This window comes from Maylandia zebra, linkage group LG23, assembly GCF_041146795.1.
Source record: "Maylandia zebra isolate NMK-2024a linkage group LG23, Mzebra_GT3a, whole genome shotgun sequence".
NCBI classification, from domain to species: Eukaryota; Metazoa; Chordata; class Actinopteri; order Cichliformes; family Cichlidae; genus Maylandia; species Maylandia zebra.
In genome coordinates this window covers 11,544,936-11,562,741 of record NC_135188.1, presented here as the reverse complement: position 1 = coordinate 11,562,741, position 17,806 = coordinate 11,544,936, and the positions used below count along the sequence as shown (strand labels likewise).

Below are 17,806 nucleotides of genomic sequence, written 5' to 3'. Positions count from 1 at the left end.
TTCCCAGTTATCCATGTTTAGATTTTGGCACGTCTTAATTCCTGTAACTCTCTGTCAGTCAACCCTGCCCATATGGAAAAGATATATATAAATCTTATAGAGTTTGTATCTGTCTTGTGTGAAACTTGTATGAAAAGCATATAAGTGTGAAAACAGATATAAGACCCCTTGAAAAATTATATAATGAAACTTGTGTCCCACCTGCAACTTGTCCGAAATTCAGCTATAAGGCTCCTGACGGTTACCAGAGAGAGTATTACTCGGATACTTGCATCTTTACATTGGCTGCCAGTTAAGTACAGAGTCGATTTCAAGGTTCTGTTATTTGTTTTTAAAGCTCTCCAACGCTTGGCTCCGGGTTACATTTCAGATCTCTTAGCCCGCATTAACCACTCGAACTCTGCGGCCTTCCGGTCAGATGATTTTACTGGTCCCACGCTCCCAAATAAAATCTAAAGGTGACAGTTTCTTCGCCGCCGCTCCCCCGAGACTCTGGAACAGACTTGCCTCCTATTTGGAAATCTTTAAATCAAACCTCCTTGTTTTCACAGGCTTCAGATCACTTTGAAATCGGCTGCTGGTCTATTCTGTCTTTGATGGATGATGGATGCATGTGTATATGTATATATGTATTCATGTCCATGTGTGGTCCTGTGTGTGTGTATATGTATGTGCACATATATGCATGTATAGATGTAAAAAAAATAATAATTTTTTATCTCATTTATTTTAATTCTTTCTTTTATTTTGACTACATTGTCCCTCTGTTCAGCACTTTGGACAAGTAAAGCTGACTTGACTTGAATAGAATGCATCCCAGTACAAGCATGGAAATGTACAGCAAATCAGAAATACTTGTGTTTGAATCATAAACAAGTGCACTGTCTAAATTTAATATAATAATAAATGTTTTTGAGATTTGGTAGTAGCGTTGTAAACTTACTGCTTATCAGACACATTATTTTTTCCTCATTTGGTTTTATAAATATTTTATATCCCACTGAATGTAAAATTCTTCAGAGCGTCTTTAGTACATTTTGAAACTCCTGGTTTATTTCCTAATCTCAGGTTCTACCACGAGGAAATTGTAGTTTTTAGACATAAATATATAGAATTTACTTAAAATTGTGTGTATGTGATCAAATTACACCCGACCAGAGCACTAGCAGCCTGCGTTTTCCTGTTCCATCCAGCAGGGGGCAGTGTTCGCCAACAAAACATCCGCACTCTCGGAAACTGATTATTTCTTTGAAAAAGAGCCGTGCGGCTTTGGCGTTCTGTGTAAGGCGGGCTGGCAGTATTGAGTCACAACGTTTGTGGGTTTTCTCAGCTCGGAGAGTGCTGATCCCGCTGTCTGTGGCTCCGTGGGCCCCGTTATCTGCCGTGACAGCGCGAAGAGTCTCTCGACGTGGACGTGGTCAGTTGGCGTGTCCCGACTTGGAGTGACGGCTGTGCGGTCCTATGATTTTCCCGACACGCTCTTCGCATTGGCCCATTTTCTGAAAAACTATATCGCCAACTTCACGTATACCGCAACCTTTTTCACCTCGGTTGGAAGCTGAAGACAAGACGGGCTTCAAGATGTCTGTAGCGGGCTTGAAGAAGCAGTTTTACAAAGCCAGCCAGGTTTGCAAAACTTTTCTTGCCGTTAGCGGCTAGCCTCGTTAGCATGTGCTAACGGTTTGCGGTGAGCTAATGTTTGTAAGAGTTTGTTGTGTTAGTTTGTGGTGACAGCAGCAGACTGTCCGTGTCAGCGTGAACTGTTTCTGTGGGTTTAACACTTAGCTTGTGTCTGTCTACTTTTATTAAACCATCCTAACTAACTAACTTTGGCCGATGTGAGGTTAACTGTAAGACCGCTTGCATGGTCCGCAGGTATCACAGACTCTCAGGGAGTCTGTCTTCTGTAGCTTCTGACTCGGTATCCTGTGGTAAACATTAGCTGTGCCGCAGGGACTCTCCGGGTGAGTCAGAGCTCTCACTTAAAACAAAAGTGTTGGAACTCAGTCCGAGTTTGCAGAATGCACTGAAACCACTTCATCTCCATCGGTGTAACCTGCAGAACGTCTGCTTTCAGCACAGCTGTCTCTTTTCCAGCGGTGATTTTTAGGCTGGGCTCGGATCGGTATTTAGGGCAGCTGAGAGGAGTAAAAAACACAGCACTACATACCACTGTGATAAAAATGCCCCTACTCGCACTAGAAATGTAAAAGTCATGATTCTGGCGTCTGAGCCTCGGTGTGAATGTTTTTAATTTAGGCCATCTCTCAGTGATGGGAGGGGACGGTTTGAGAGGGTTTTTTGGAGGCGCTTTTCTTCCTACCCTGCTGATCTAAGCAGGAAAGACATTTGGGTTCTGCCCCAGCTTCCTGTCAGGAACAGACACAGATCCCTGTTGGTTTGCGTTTAACGGGGAAAATAAGATGATTTAGAAGCTTCGTGTCGAGGTTAGCAGCTCTTACTCTACTGAAAATCATCAGGAGAAGAGATTAAGTGGATTGGTGCGTTAGCAAGTGACCCCAGAAATGAGGTGGAAAGAGTGCGCTTTCCCTTTATTTGACTGCATTGCAGCTGCTCCTGTTGCCAAAACTCCATGAGAGTCAATAACAGTCACATAGCTCAGATTTTCTACACTGGAGGCATGCAGGAAGTTGGCTGTGGAAATGATATCTGTGCCTCGCTCCTCTCATCTGCTTGTTTTTCTCTTTTAACGTCTCTCTTTCACTTGTACTTGTTTTACGAGATAAAATCTTCAAGCCTGGGATGTTCTCGTACAAATTCTGGGTGGGACGAGTTTTTAGTACTGAATGAATACTTAGATACTTAGAAAGCAAAGTACTTTCATGTGAGAGTAACTCTGAATACATCAGCCTTCACGTGATTTAATGGTTGACAAGAGGCAAATATCAGACACCTTTTGCATCGTTTATTTTGTTAGTTTAATAAAACAAAACTTGGCTGATTCTAGTGTGCAGTTAGGAGGAATTATGAGTGAGTAGTCATAGGAGAAAGTCTTGATATGCAGTGTTTATTATTATCTGTCATCTTAAAAATGTTTCTATAAAAACATTTTGTTGGACCACAGCGCAGGCTTAGAAACATCAGCCAACGTTATTCTTTTTAGCTCATGATACTGGGTATTAATAATAATAATAATAATAATAATAGATACTTTATTGATCCCCATGGGGAAATTACTTGTTTTTCTCTGCATTTGACCCATTCACTCAGTGAAGCAGTGGGCAGCCCACTAAGCAGGCGCCCGGGGAGCAGTGTGTAGGGACGGTACCTTGCTCAGGGGTACCTCAGGTAGCCGTTAAGTGGATTCGAACCGCCTAACGGCTACCCTGAGGTATTAAGACGCTGCATTCAGAAAAGGATTAGATTACTGGTGAAAGGAGATTACATTTTGATGCAGACTTCATCTGGGATTAAAACCATTTATAGGAGCGATATTTCATCTGCCGTATAATCCCAGAGCTGCTTTTTATCACTCAGAGTCAATTTTTGGTAAAGTGTGCCGGTGAAAGGATGCTGGCATTGGTGTTTAAATAAATAGACAGCGTCCTTTATTTTTGCCTGTGTGTGCATGATGTTCTTACTGCTGAAAGGCACAGAAAAGACTCCCTTCTACAGCTAGTCCATCTAAGAATTATTATCATTAGATAAACCATTGTTTTAATAGCGAATGTCTGTGACGTGAAGTAACAGAAACAACCATTCGCATCCTTTGTATTTGCTGGAGAAAACTTGAAAATGTGGGATAGCTGGTGGCTACTCGGGACAAGTCATAGTATATGACAAGGCCTCCCTTATACCTTCACTTTGATAGCAGGCTCATCTCTTAGCCATCATTTCATTCTGTGCCAAAATAAATTTCAAGTATAGTCGTACTTTAATGCTTACAAATAAAAAGAAACCGGAGTGTTCTTGGATGATTGGTTGGGATTTTTCCCACATTTGACTTGTTTTGTACAAAATTACATAAATGTGATTTGGATAAACGTGACTCGTGATGATGATATTATGAAATCATATTTTTGATAAGAGTTGAGCATTAAGTTGGGAATCACTGAGTAAGACTACTTTTAGCAGCTTCTGATTTTTGTACAAGTTTGACACCAGTGTGATAAAGTACTCTGATTCATCATCGGCTTAATTTGCTGCTTTAGTCGGCAGTACAGTCTTTGGAACAATAGATCGGGGGGTTTGAATCCTGACCAGGGCCAAAGGAGGAGAGAAGCCACTGACATCAAGCGTATTATCATGCATGAAGGGTTTCACCCTGAGACTGTACGCTAAGCAAAAGGCAGGAGGCCGAGGACAGAGTGTCAGAATGATTATCCAGGACAAGACAAAGATCCATGAGTACGTGAAACTTCAGGAAGATAGCCTCAAACGATCATGTGCTCAGCAGCCACATAAAGCTGGTTCAGACGGCCTGATGGCTTCAGGGCAGCTGCTGCAGAGTCTGGCTGCTACTGTCTCACATAAGCGACTTCTAAGTCAGAAGACGTTTGTTGGATGATTGAAGGCGGTCACTGCTTAAATAGGCCTCAGTAAGATCGGTAACCTGGCCGTGCAGAGCTTCATATACAGCTGATACATAAGAAAGCGGCTCCCTCTTTCACAGCAAGTAGATCTGTTTGTATTTGATTTGGCAGTTTTACGCCGGATGCCCTTCGTGATGCTGGCCTCGAGAGATTTGTCTCCGTCTGAACTTGAACCTGGATTCTTTCTGCTTGCAGTTAGCCAATATGCAGCTGATTGTGATAAAGGTTTAAAATCTGAAATTCACTGGAAGCTAATTTAAGGAAGGAAGAGTGCCGTGCATCTGCCAGCTAGCTTCTGTTAGAGGACGTAAAGGCTCCTGATCAAGCCTGTTACCATGAGTATTATATCCGTGTTACCCACCAGCAGAGCCAGCAGGCTGTTGTATGCATTAGGTGTGAAATTATTAACCAGGTATAACCTGGAGGGAGCTGGAGTTTAAATTTTAAATAGAGAAGGATGTAAAAATAATTAAAAGCACAAACCTTAGAAGTTTTTTACTTAGAGTAAAAATGACGTAAGACATCATCCGACTTCTGACTTTTAACTCCATAACAGTTCGTTGTGTCTGAGTTTCAACTACCTGAGAATCATAACTTTTTTCCACCAACTGTCTCTTTAACTGCAAACCAGACTTTTGGGATTTGCCATCTTGATGTAATCTTAAGCCAAACAAGAGCTTGAACCTTGTGATAATGTGCAGGTATATAACTAACACCGAGTCATTGTGAAGAACATGATACGTTGCACAGGCTGATCCCTCTGTGTAGCACTGTGAGCTGTTTATACCAAAACCTAGCTGTGATAGGGTTTTTCTGTGGATGCTGTTTAGCTTCTTCTCTTTATGTTTGTGTGCATGTAAATAATGATGTTACACTCACAGTAAAGACAATGCTTGGATCAGGAGAAGAGCTGAGGTGTTGTTTAGTGGCCAATCAATGTTGCCAACAGAGCTGCAAAGGAATAAGATTTGGCGACGTAATAAAAATAGCCGAGTTCCCCATTATGAATTTAATTCTTTACTAAAGTAGGGCCGTGCAGTGCTGTGTAGGTCCTGAGTTGAGGCTGTATCTATACTTGTGACCTCAGAGTCCCTGGTCATGTGATCTCTGCATACAGAAGTAAAGCCTGAGGATACCAGACTGCTGTTAGAGCTACAGCTGAGATGCGGACGTGTTGCAGTGGTTATTCTGTGTGTGTTGAAACCTGATAACCTCAGTGAAACAGATGAAAGACAAAGTTTGTCATGGACACGAGGAAGTTTCTGTGATTCCAGTTATCACATAAAGATTACAAACAGCAGTTTTGAGTCATGTAGGAAATGACTTCAAACAGCTGCTGATGGTTTCATGACCAGCTTAGGGAAGAGCAGGTTGCTGTGTGCAGTGTTTTTCATCTATCCCCGGGGTGATCGTGGCTCAAGAGTTGGGAGTTCGCCTTGTAATCGGAAGGTTGCCGGTTCGAGCCCCAGCTTGGACAGTCTCGGTCGTTGTGTCCTTGGGCAAGACACTTCACCTGGTGGCGCCAGTGTCCGGCAGCCTCGCCTCTGTCAGTGCGCCCCAGGGTGGCTGTGGCTACAATGTAGCTTACCATCACCAGTGTGTGAATGTGTGTGTGAATGGGTGGATGACTGGATATGTAAAGCGCTTTGGGGTCCTTAGGGACTAGAAAAGCGCTACATAAATACAGGCCATTTACCATTTACCATTTATCCCCGCTAAAACCAGCCAGAGTGTTTCCAGCTGAGGCAGACTGTCTCCCGCTGGGTGCTACATGTGGGAGGGTCACTGTGGACAGTGTCCCGACCAGAGTTCATGTGCCAAAGAGGCTTAAGGTCAGGAACACTGTATGTCTCTGAGTAGATCACCGTGGGAAAGGGTTGACTGATCAGCCTTTAATGGAGTGAGGGCTGTTTTAATAATATACATGGATACATAGCATAGACTGGATCCACTGTGTGCATATGGGTCTTTAGCGTTATCATCTACTGTACCTTATCAAAAAGGTTTAAAAGATATTTCTGAAATGTCAGCAGACTGCACGGACGCCGGCTATGAAGGCCTCATGACTCATTAACTCATTACCTTAATTATCCTGCTGACCTTTTGTACTTAATCCACTCCCTAAAAGGGTGCTCTGAGTTGGGGGGTGGCTGAAAATGAGATCCAGGTCATACATGTGTACCGGTAGCTAAAATCACGTATTCTTTGCTTGTGATGTTTCCTGTGTTTCATTAACTGTGCAGACGGTATAAATGTCTCCCTCTGTTATTACTGCATGGTGAAATATTTAACAATTAACAGAGAGCTTGTTGCAGCTTTCCTCAGAACTTCAGCAAACAAGAGCAAAGCAGATTCTTCACATCCAGGTTTTATTGCTCTCACAGTTTTATTGCTGTTGACTGGAATCATAGCAGAACCACAAACAGAGCACAAATTAGTCATTGTGGCTGGCTTTCGTCTTTGCACAACAGGGCTTCCGGGTGATATTAGGCCTCGTTTTGCTCCCTGTTCGTTTGAAAAGCTTCAATATGGTATCATGTAGCCTGTGGGTTATTATCTTGAAGTCGCTCCAGCGCAGACTCATTAAAGAGACAGAATTAGCACTTTCGTTGAATTCAGCCTCCTCAGAAATGTAGATTATTAGAAAACAGAATGTACAGCAGTACTTGCACAGTAACGTTGTTCCTTCATTTCTTAGCATGATCAGAGGCCACAGGCAAAAATCCAAGTGAGCTCTCTAAGATAGTTGCATGCTGTCAACATCAACAAGATCTACTTTGAAATAGCATAACATTGCATTTTTCATGCATTTGTGAGATTTCTGTGGTATTACTGCAAGCTTCTCTGTTGTTCTGAGTCACCCGAGGTTAAGGTTAGGACCGGGCATATAGCACGCCATGCTAGCGGGCACCGACCCGTCTTCCTGGGTGTATGATCACAGAGCAGGCAGTGATAAATTAAAGATGTGCTTCAGCTTGTTTATCTTCTCAAATGAAAACCTTATGAGCAACATTAATGAATTTGCGCTCTTGTTTTCTCAATCCTCTCCCTCCCTTCCTCCCTCTAGATGGTGAGTGAGAAAGTTGGAGGTGCAGAAGGAACCAAACTAGATGATGACTTCAGAGACTTGGAACGGGTAAGAGAGCCATCCTTGTGTAGTCTAACAGAGAAACATGCTGAAGCTGAAGGCCTGTGTGGTTTCACCGAGTACACAGGCAGCATTATTGTGTTATTTTTGTTTGACTTGAATTTACATCCCATGGAAAGCGTTATGTGATCCTATCATACAGGGTCAACAGTTTATCTGCTATATGTTGCACACATCTCAGAAAAAAGAAAAAGTAAAAGTAAATCCTTATAAACGGATCCTGATTGAGAACCGGCGCTGAAAAATACCATTTGGACCCACTTTAGGCACAAATGGCAAAGAAATGTCACTGGTGGAAGCTTCCCAGGTTTACTGATGTCCTTGGGTTTCAAACTGTTGTGCAGACAAAACAAGTGAAAGACGTCTCTTTGGGAATGTTTTTTAACCTTTATCTGAAATGTTTCAGGGCAAAACTTTCATCATGAATAAATCCAGTGGAAAGTGCATAGAGCAGCATGTGTAGATGCATCTCAGTACAATATAATATACCGATCAAACTTTTTCCAGGTCTGAGATACCTTTACTTGCAGTATCTGACAAACCCATCTCATACCAGTGCTAAATTAATAAAGTGTAACTGTGGAAGAGCCTGGGAGTCATTCTTTTATGCATGACCTTTAAACACAGTTTTCCTGTGAGTGTTTTAAACTAGCGTGACATAGAGCTGGGCGATAGAACGATAACGATATGTATCGCGATATAACTTTTACTCGATAGAGAAATTAAGCTATCGCGATAGACCTCGCCGCTCTTGTCCTCTTAAAATAAAAATAAAAAAATTAAAAAAAAGGTCAGCCAATCCAAACTAAGTAGCGCAGAGCCGAACCAATCACAGCCGCAGCGTCACGTCGCGTGACTTGTTACGTACAGCACAAGTGCCAAGCCGCACGTGTGCTTGTTTGGGAAGCAGCCAGCGGGTAATGGAGCCAGCGGGTAATGGAGGAAATGAGTGTGCCGACTAGAAAAATCAACCGAGCGTGACCGAAGAGAAAACCGATGATGGTTCCAATGCCGGAGAGATTGTCGAACGGAAGAGCCATAGAAGTTCCGTAGTGTGAAGGTATTTCGGCTATTTCAAGTCTGACAAAAAACAGAGTAGCGTGCACTGTAAATTGTGCCGAAAGCAAGTCTGGAAATACAATAAACTGCTGCATGCGTCACACTGTGCGCCACGTTATTGTTTCGGTGAAATGAATTTCTACAATACTGTTAATTCTACTCTCTGCAGTGTTTAAATGCTTACATATACACACAGTTACTGTCCGTCCACACATACGACTCGGTTCTGCTTCTATGCCCCAGCTTTGTTTACTTTTTCCCACCGAGGCTTCTAGACTTCTGATTGGCCAACATTTCTGCACGGTTAGGAATCTAGCGCCACCTGCTGCTTTGGCATGTTCATAGCAGCATTTTCCTTCATTTCTGCCTTTATGTGTGGACGGGATTATTTTTTAAAACGAAAACGGAAAATCTCCGTTTTCAAAAATACCCGTGTACGTGTGGACGTAGCCTCAGTCTCTGACTGGAAGCGCTAATTCGTCATTCGGCTTTTGTCAGACTAAAGTAACTGTTACAACTGTTTGAAAAGCTCAGCTATACAACAAGGAGAGATTGAGAATTTCCTTTTAGTTCTCAGTTTATTTGATATTGACAAAAGTTAGTCAGTTTTGTCTGTTCTTCTGTAACACAAACTAAGATTTATTTTTAGAATTAATATTTTGTTTCTAAGTGGAATTGACAATTTAGTCGTCTGTTTCGTTTGTTCTATTTTGAAACTTAAACGCTTTAGCGGCTGCCTTTTGTGTAGTTTGCAATATTTGCCTTTATTTATCTGAAAAAGTCTCATGTTCCTTAAGTACATCTACCCTGTTGAACTTATTATGGGAAATAAATATTTAAATAAAAACAAGCTGCTGATTATTTCACATTTTACTTGTGAGCAACGGCACATTTAAATCTTACAAATATAGTTATTTGGCTTATATCGTGATAGATATCGTTATCGCCTGAAATGAAAAAAACATATCGTGATATGAAAAAATCTCATATCGCCCAGCTCTAGCGTGACATGAACACACAGTGAAGGTTGTTGCTGTAGCTGGAGTGAATTTCTTTCTTTCTCTTTTTTGCATATTTATCCCACTGACATGTTTCAGATCATCAAACAAATTTTAATATTAGACAAAAATAACTTGAGTAAATACAAAATGCAGTTTTTAGATGATTATTTCCCTTTCTCATACAGGTCGCCTGGACTTATTCAGTAATTTTGGCTGTAAAATTACAAAATAATTCAATTTTTTCTGAAACTGTTTGAATTTTGTCTGGAGCACAAACTGTAACTGAGTTACGTTATTTAAGGTTATCTAAAGAGGGCTTATAAAATGGGCCTGTTGCAGGGCTAGTAATGTTTTTAAATGGTTAAGGGGAAAAAAACATCCAGAACACGTGGGAATAAAAATCATAAATTAACTTTGTTAACCACATTTCTCAATTCTAAATTTAATTTCACTGCCACACCCAGGCCTGATCACTGTCGGACCTGTTGAATCACTTAAATAGAAGCTGTCTAACAAAGTGAAGTCAGGCTAAAGGATCTAAAGAAACAGCCGAGAAACAAAGTCACTGACATCCATCAGTCTGAAAAAGTTTAGAGACATTTCTGAGGCTCTGGGACTCCAGTGAACCAGAGAGATCCATTATTCACACATGGAGAAACTGGGAAAGGTGCTGAACCTTCACAGGAGTGACCGGCCTACCAAAATTCACCCAGGAGGTCACAGAAGAACTAGAACAACTCGGGCAGCAGGACCATGACAAGTCCACCTCTGATTGGCTCAGAAAGGCTAAATAAATGTTTTGGAGTGTCCGAGTCAAAGTCTGGACTTAAATCAGACTGTACTGCTTCAGCGGGACCTTAAACAGGCGTTCATGCTGGAAAACCCTCCAATGTGTCTGAATTAAAGCATTTCTGCAAAGAAGAGTGGGCTAAAGTTCCTCCACAGTGACGTGAAAGACGCACTGAAGGCATCACAAATGCCTGGTGGTGGAATAGCCAGTTATCAGGTTTAGGGGCTGTTACTTTTGCACAAAGGACAGGTAGGTTTACATAACCTTTTTCTCTTAATAAATGAAATTATCCTTTAAAAACTGCATTTTATATTTGCTTGAGTTATCTTTGTCTAATATCAAAATTTGTTTGATCTGAAACATGTAAGTGTGACAAACGTGGAAAAACCAAGGTAATAAAGGAAGGGCCAAATACATTTCCACGGTACTGTACTTCCAAAGTTGTTTGGCTTTAATGTTAGCTTCCTGCGTGCTACGTTAGGTGTCACAGTGAACTGATAGATGCGTGCTGGATGGACTACACACGGCTGAGCGGTTTGGATCTGCCCTGGGCAGCTTGGTGTCTTATCCAGGCTTTCCAGTCGGGATTCATTGGCCGTATATTGGATTTATGCAAACTTATAATATTTATCTTGTTACTGTGACAAAAGTCTGTTTGAAAACACGAACAAATTAGCACACCTACTCTTTCTCTCTGTGCTGTTTAAGTTCTCTGACCTGGGGCTCTGATGCAAATGTATGACGAGAGTGTGTGTTTCTGCAGAAAGTGGACGTGACCAGTAAAGCAGTGGTAGAGGTGATCTCCAAAACATCAGAGTACCTTCAGCCCAACCCAGGTGAGGAGAAGACCGGTTTCCCTGCAGCTGCTTAGATTATTTAAACTCTGGTTAGTTTCACCTCCATTTCCTTTATTTTCACAGCATCGCGAGCCAAACTGTCCATGCTGAACACCATGTCCAAGATTCGCGGTCAGGTGAACAACCCGGGCTATCCTCAGGCTGAAGGGCTGCTGGGAGAGTGCATGGCCAAGTACGGGCGGGAGCTTGGAGAGGACACTAACTTTGGTAAGATGTGTGTCTGTATTCTGGTTTACTGTCATATTTTCATGTCAGAGTAGCACTTCTGTGAGTCATTAGGGGTTTTGATGTGTGTGGTTGTGGTGCTTTTGGGTGTGATAAATTTAAGCTTACCCAGAGTGTGCTGAAACGCTTCGGCTCTAAAGTCACATCTCCGCTTTCAATGTCTCTGTGTGTGGTTAAGGTGGCGCTCTGGTCGATGTAGGAGAGGCCATGAAGAGGCTGGCTGAAGTCAAAGACTCTCTAGACATTGATGTCAAACAGAACTTTATTGATCCACTGCAAGGGCTTTGTGACAAGGACCTGAGAGAAATCCAGGTATCATACACTGGAAATGTCTTTTATTAAATATCTTCTTCAAGTTTGAAGAAGCAGCACGATTGCTGTTTCTGTAAAATATTCAATGAAATACCTAAAGCGTCCATCTGAAACTCCCTGACTGCTAACGTTAGCATTTTAAATGACAAAAGTCAGTGGGGCCAGTTTCATAACTAAACAGTACATTTTCTGCAGCACTATCTGAAGAAACTGGAAGGGCGTCGCCTGGACTACGACTACAAGAAAAAGCGTCAGGGAAAGATCCCAGACGAAGAGGTTCGACAGGCTCTGGAGAAGTTTCACGAGTCAAAGGAAGTGGCTGAGATGAGCATGTACAACCTGCTGGAGACTGACGTAAGGATTTATTAAACGTGTTTGGCACGTGAGCTTAAGCCTGATCCTTAATCCTGTTCCTGAATCCACTTATTTCTGTCTCTAATAGAGACATGTTTCAAAAATATAACTGTGGACATTTTCAGCCTGGTGGTTCTTTAGATCTGATGCTGATATTACTGTATTATACAAAACTGTAGTGCTCCGTGACCTGGTCAAATGCAACCCACCCACAGAACAAACACGCGTTCCAGTAGCTGGACCTGTAAAAACTGATAAAGCACAGCCATTCAGCGCAACACTGAAGACAGCCTGCTAACGCCTGCAGTTTATCAGTCACGACCTTTGATCCCTTTATGGTTCAGTACTTCTTATTCATAATAATCAAACTAATAATGCATCACTGCAAGATAAGGATTCATTTTAGTAATGAAGGCTGGTCGACGGGGATGAGTAGGCTACTTGGGATGAAGTCTGCCAGTTTCATATTTCCTTGTTATTTCTCTGGTGTCCTCCGATCTGTGGCGTGCGTCTGTAATTTTGGACGTTGGAAACTAGCAGTTGGTGGAAAGTTGAATTGTTTCACAGTAAAAATCAGTTCATAATAAACAAAAGAGGTGAAACTCAAAGATGAACTCTGTGTGTGTAGATCGAGCAGGTGAGCCAGCTGTCGTCTCTGGTGGAGTCCCAGCTGCAGTACCACAGACAGGCCGTGCAGGTGTTGGAGGAGCTTTCAGGCAAACTCGGAGACAGGTGCAGTAATGAAACCCGATGATTTAGCGCAGCTGTGCAGGTTTCTGCGTATGTCTTTCAACGTGCTGTGGAAGATGCATTTGTTCATGTTTTTGAACAGGATGAATGAAGCTCAGTCTCGAACAAGACGTGAATACACACCCAAACCCAAACCCGTGTTTGACTTTGGAGACAACAACCATTCAAATGGAGGCTACTCGACCCCCATGGCTCCTCCCCCGTCACGCATCTCGGGTAAGAAACCTTTTAAGAGGACTTAAAAAAAGGTTCAGTGTGAACAAGTTGCCATGTTACAGTGAACAGAGTAACAAAAGATGGCATCTTGGCAAAAGAAAAAGCAGTACTGTCTATTGTTTTGTGTTCATGCTTCCAGCTACAAAGCTGCATTAAAGCACCAAAAATGAGCCGCCCCGGCAGAATTTTAACAGCTAACCCTGCATCTGTTTGTGCCGACACAGCAGATGGGCTAAACCGAAGCAGTGTGCCCGAATAAATTTCAGTCCTTACAAATCTGACACAAAGTCAACTGAAAGTTCTTGGCATTGCCAACAGGATTGCTCAACAAACAAGCGCCACTGAGTCCAGTGAGCATCTCCGTTTGTCTGCTGTGTGAGTGAGGTTTTTTAAAAAATGATGGCACTGAGTTGGTGATCGTGTGTGTGTGTGTGTGTGTGTGTGTGTGTGTGTGTGTGTGTGTGTGTGTGTGTGTGTGTGTCATCTTTCCGGCCTTTCTCCAACCGACCTTGTTCCTCTTCCTTGTGACATCATCAGAGGCGACTTTTCACTTGACCAGGCCACAAGGATTGTGTGAGTCACCGGTTATGTGTGTGGTGCTGTTTCTCAATTGTTTTAAACTGGTGTGTGTGCGTTTGCGCTCACTTCTGGGGTGAAATGTAGGAAGTGGACCAAAAGCTGCTTTTCATTGGTTTAACAGATAGTGGTTTATGCATAAAACTGCAGCGAGTATGTGGTTTTGTTTAAAATGACTGACTTCCTGAACCTGCAAATGTTTTGTTTTTTTTTGCTGTATCTGTATTGTAATGACATTTCAGTTAGGTTTTAGAGGTGAACACAGAAGCACGAGTACACGTAAACCTTCAAACATGTAACCCAGATACAGACACTTTGGTCTCTGCATGGAAAAACTACATCATAACTGGTTTGTAAAACTATAGTTATGTTGGCCCTCGTTCGTTGTATGTGATATTTAATTTGTGCACAGCGAAGCGTCCTGTTTCCATGTTTTAATTTGCATGTCATGGAAGCATAAAACACAAATAACTGACAGGGTTTGTTGTGGCCCTGAAAAGGCCTGTGGGTGTGGCTTTGACTGTTTATGTGTGACCTTTTTAATAAATAATAATGTCTGTCCCCATGTAACTTAACCAGTTAACATTACAGGACAACACATCTGATTGAATGAAGGATTGTTTTTATTTGTGAATCGGTACTAAATCAGCCGTGTTCGGCACAGTTTTAGAGTCTCAGCAGTGTGTTCAGTGTTAGATATTTTTTTTTTTGCAACTTTTTTTTTGACATTTGTCTTCATTTACTCTTGTTTTTTTTTCCATTCATCATTGTTTTTGCACAGTGCAGCGAGCATCATTTATCATCTGTGTGTCCGTGTGTGAACGCTTTACTGTAAACACGTGAGCTCAGATAGTTGTGAAAGAATTTCATGCTTGAATCACAAAAAGAAAAAAGTATGACGGTGAAGGAGAGTTCATCTGATCTGATTCTCTAGATATCAGCACCTTTTTTTTGGGTTGTAAATATAAGAAGCAGTTGGTCCTTTTCCATTTATAGTTTGTGTTGCTGCTCTTGTAAACAGATGAAGACCAGAGAATGGCTGACCAAATCTTTTCCCATCTCTAGCCGTCCCAGCAGTCTGCGGGTTGAGCCAGATACAATGAGAAAATTGTGTGGCAGAGAAAAAGCCCAGTTTGTCTGTGCATGGAGCCTCCTCGCTGCTGCTGATCTCAGTGAGGTCACAGAGAGCGAGAGGGAGGATCTGGTCTTGGAAAGCTGCTGTCAGAGGAAGTTCTTTATGCTTTAGTCTGTTCAGAACGTCTCGTGAGCACCGTTTCCTAATGTTATACTGATGTTTGATGTGACTTGCTTTTCCTGGAACTGACAGTCTGTGACCTTTAACCTTTTCAAATATCCTGCCATCTTCCTCATCTCTGCTCTGTTTACTGGTCGTTTTCAGCCCCGGAACAGCCGAGCTGCAAGGCGCTGTATGACTTTGAGCCCGAGAACGACGGAGAGCTGGGCTTCCGCGAGGGCGACGTCATCACCCTGACCAATCAGATCGACGAGAACTGGTACGAGGGCACGCTGAACGGCCAGTCGGGATTCTTCCCCCTGAACTACGTCGAGGTCCTCGTGCCGTTGCCACACTAATGCAAAGAGAGGGAGCTAGGAGGAGACTGATGTAAAGGAGGAGGGGAGAGAAGGTAGAATGAGAAGAGAGCGAAGTGGAGGGATGGTCCGCAGAGGTTTCATTTTTCACCTTCGGCTCCAACGTCATCATCACAGAGCACTTTTTGGTCACCTGGAGTCCCGAAGAACTACCCGACCAGAATATCAGCGTTTCACATGGAGTTGTCCAACAGCAAGAAGCGTATCGAGGACTAACTGATGAAACAATTTGTAAGGATTTCTAACAACAAATTAATAATGTAGAAAAAATTAATGTGGGTAATTGGAGCGGTCGGGGTGACTCTTTCATATCGTTTTCTTGTATTTTCAGTCTGTTTAAAACTCAGGTTGGTCACCAGATTAAGAGGGATGGGGTGGGGGTCATGCGTAACTTGGCTGAACATTTTCCTCATTTCAAAGTGAAAACTGCTGGTTTTCACTTCAGCTGTGGACTGGTTTGTGCCTGGTGATGCCACCTGCTGGCATGACTGAGAATTAGTAAACTGAGATGGAACCACACACAACTAGCTGTATTAAAAAAAAATACTGCTTTGATATTTTAATGATAAACTTGAGCCAAATTCTTCTCAGATTTTGAACATTTTCAGGTTTCCCCTGTTGCGTAACGACCTGTTTGTTTTATCCCTGTCAGGCTGTGCAGCAGCACTCACGCTTACTCCGTTCTAGTCTTTGATCGGTGTCCACTCAGCTGACTTTGGTATCTTAGTAAAGTTCAGCTGGTAACGTGTGAGAGGATGTTGCAACTGCACCTTTGTCCTCAAATGAGATTGATGTGTGTGACGGACATCTCCGGCGTCACACAGACCCGAAGGTTGCGCGTGTCCGATGTGTGGAAGAGCAGAGCGGTGTGTTCTGCTGAGGAGATGATGCAGGAGACTTTATAAAATGCAATAGAAACATATCGCTCGGCGTGCCTGTTTGTTTAATGATTCTGTACAACAGCCATACTTTATAACATTTCTGGCCTGTTTGTTAAGTATGTTAACCTTTTCTCAGCCTTTCGGCCCACTTTAGACACCCGTCGGCTACACGCAGAGACAACGCTGCTGGCAGCGTCCATCTCTCTGTCACGCCAACGTCGTCTTAGCTCAGAAACGTCCTCGTGCCCGTCTTTCTGACGCCTCACGGGCTCTGATTCACGTGATTGGTTAGTGTGTTTAGGGCGGATGGAGGCAGACTGTGTAGACAAGGCTGGCTTCTTGTTCTGGATTTGGCCTCGGTGCACACCTGTGGGTGGAGTCTAATCCAATACACCCTGTACAGTCTGAGGGAACAACGTGGAAGTAAAAGGGAACTATTGAGGGAAATGTGCATGTAAGCGGTTGTCCGTTTGGATTATTTTGGAGAACCTTTGTTAGCAAACCTTTCTCTTCAGTGCGTCTGATTTCAGATGCTGAATGTTGAATACACTGTGCAGTTTCTTCTTTTTGGTCCATCACTCCATGCTGCCAAACACCAACTCCTGTCTAACCTGTTTACATCTTTGACCCTTCTGCACTTGGACGCTCACATGAGGTTCGGGGTGAATGTGAGCAGAGGTGTGCTGTCTGGGTCTCACTGTTATCAGAGCCAAGTCTTTGTTTTAGTGCCTTTGGAAAAGAGAGGGGGAGTATCCCAGCTTACACAGCAACCAAAACCTAACGACTTACGATGGTCACAATGTCTTACTGCGTTTTCTCATCGTCGTCACCTTCCCGTGTAAAGGGGACATGCACTTGTGCATATTTCTGCACATTTTGATGACACTACATGCAGTTTCCTGGATATCTTGATGTGACATTTGTCAGCAGGCCACCAAAGGAAACTGTCTCTCTTTCTCAGAGATTTTAATCCCGTTTCAACATTTCTCACCGATCACTCATCGTAAAGGGTTGCATCTTTGTTTCATCGGTCTTAAATGCTCTTTTCACTGTTAAATCCTTCTGACTCTCTATAGTATTATTTTTTTTTTTTATATATACAAGACCTAAAAACCTTTAAATTAATCTCTGCATGTAGTCCTATATTACACCTAGTACGTGTATATCTTAGATTTAAGTTGCTTTTTACTTTTGGTATGAATACAGAATTTAACGACAATATTGTGTCTTGTATTATCACAGTATTTGTACATGCTTCTGTCCTGTCCCCTCATTTCCCTGTTCTTAAAATAAATAAATAAATACAGTTTTAAATGAAGCCGTTGTTTGTAGTGAGGTGTCAAATTATGGCTTTAATGTTGGATTTTATATGGAAAACGCACACAAAAGGGTGCATCACTCGAGAGTGTGTGTGTGTGTGTGTGTGTTCACACTGCTCAAAAAGAATTATGAGAACTTTGAATCATCAGAGTA

General features: G+C 42.5%; 1 protein-coding gene across 2 annotated transcripts; it reads left to right on the top strand.

The window, feature by feature from the left end:
• The first annotated feature begins 1,240 nt into the window (after positions 1 to 1,240).
• On the top strand, positions 1,241 to 17,651 carry sh3gl1b (SH3-domain GRB2-like 1b). 2 transcript variants are annotated; one of them, XM_004552699.5, is made up of 9 exons: positions 1,241 to 1,626; positions 7,621 to 7,689; positions 11,315 to 11,387; positions 11,472 to 11,615; positions 11,812 to 11,945; positions 12,141 to 12,299; positions 12,928 to 13,031; positions 13,132 to 13,265; positions 13,803 to 15,221. In XM_004552699.5, exons 1-9 carry the CDS (start codon positions 1,582 to 1,584, stop codon positions 13,919 to 13,921), a joined length of 981 nt encoding a protein of 326 aa, XP_004552756.1. In that variant the 5' UTR covers positions 1,241 to 1,581; the 3' UTR covers positions 13,922 to 15,221. The 2 variants fall into 2 exon arrangements, with proteins under 2 accessions (XP_004552756.1, XP_004552755.2); XM_004552698.5 differs by lacking the exon at positions 13,803 to 15,221 and adding an exon at positions 15,241 to 17,651 and having other exon boundaries at positions 1,246 to 1,626.
• Positions 17,652 to 17,806: the final 155 nt, after the last annotated feature.

Excerpts from the sequence above, each read along its gene's own strand:
- sh3gl1b (XM_004552698.5), top strand. The coding sequence starts at position 1,582 with ATGTCTGTAGCGGGCTTGAAGAAGCAGTTTTACAAAGCCAGCCAG. Across the intron at positions 11,616-11,811 it reads TGGAGAGGACACTAACTTTG|GTGGCGCTCTGGTCGATGTA; the intron begins GTAAGATGTGTG and ends TGTGTGGTTAAG. Across the intron at positions 13,032-13,131 it reads TCAGGCAAACTCGGAGACAG|GATGAATGAAGCTCAGTCTC; the intron begins GTGCAGTAATGA and ends GTTTTTGAACAG.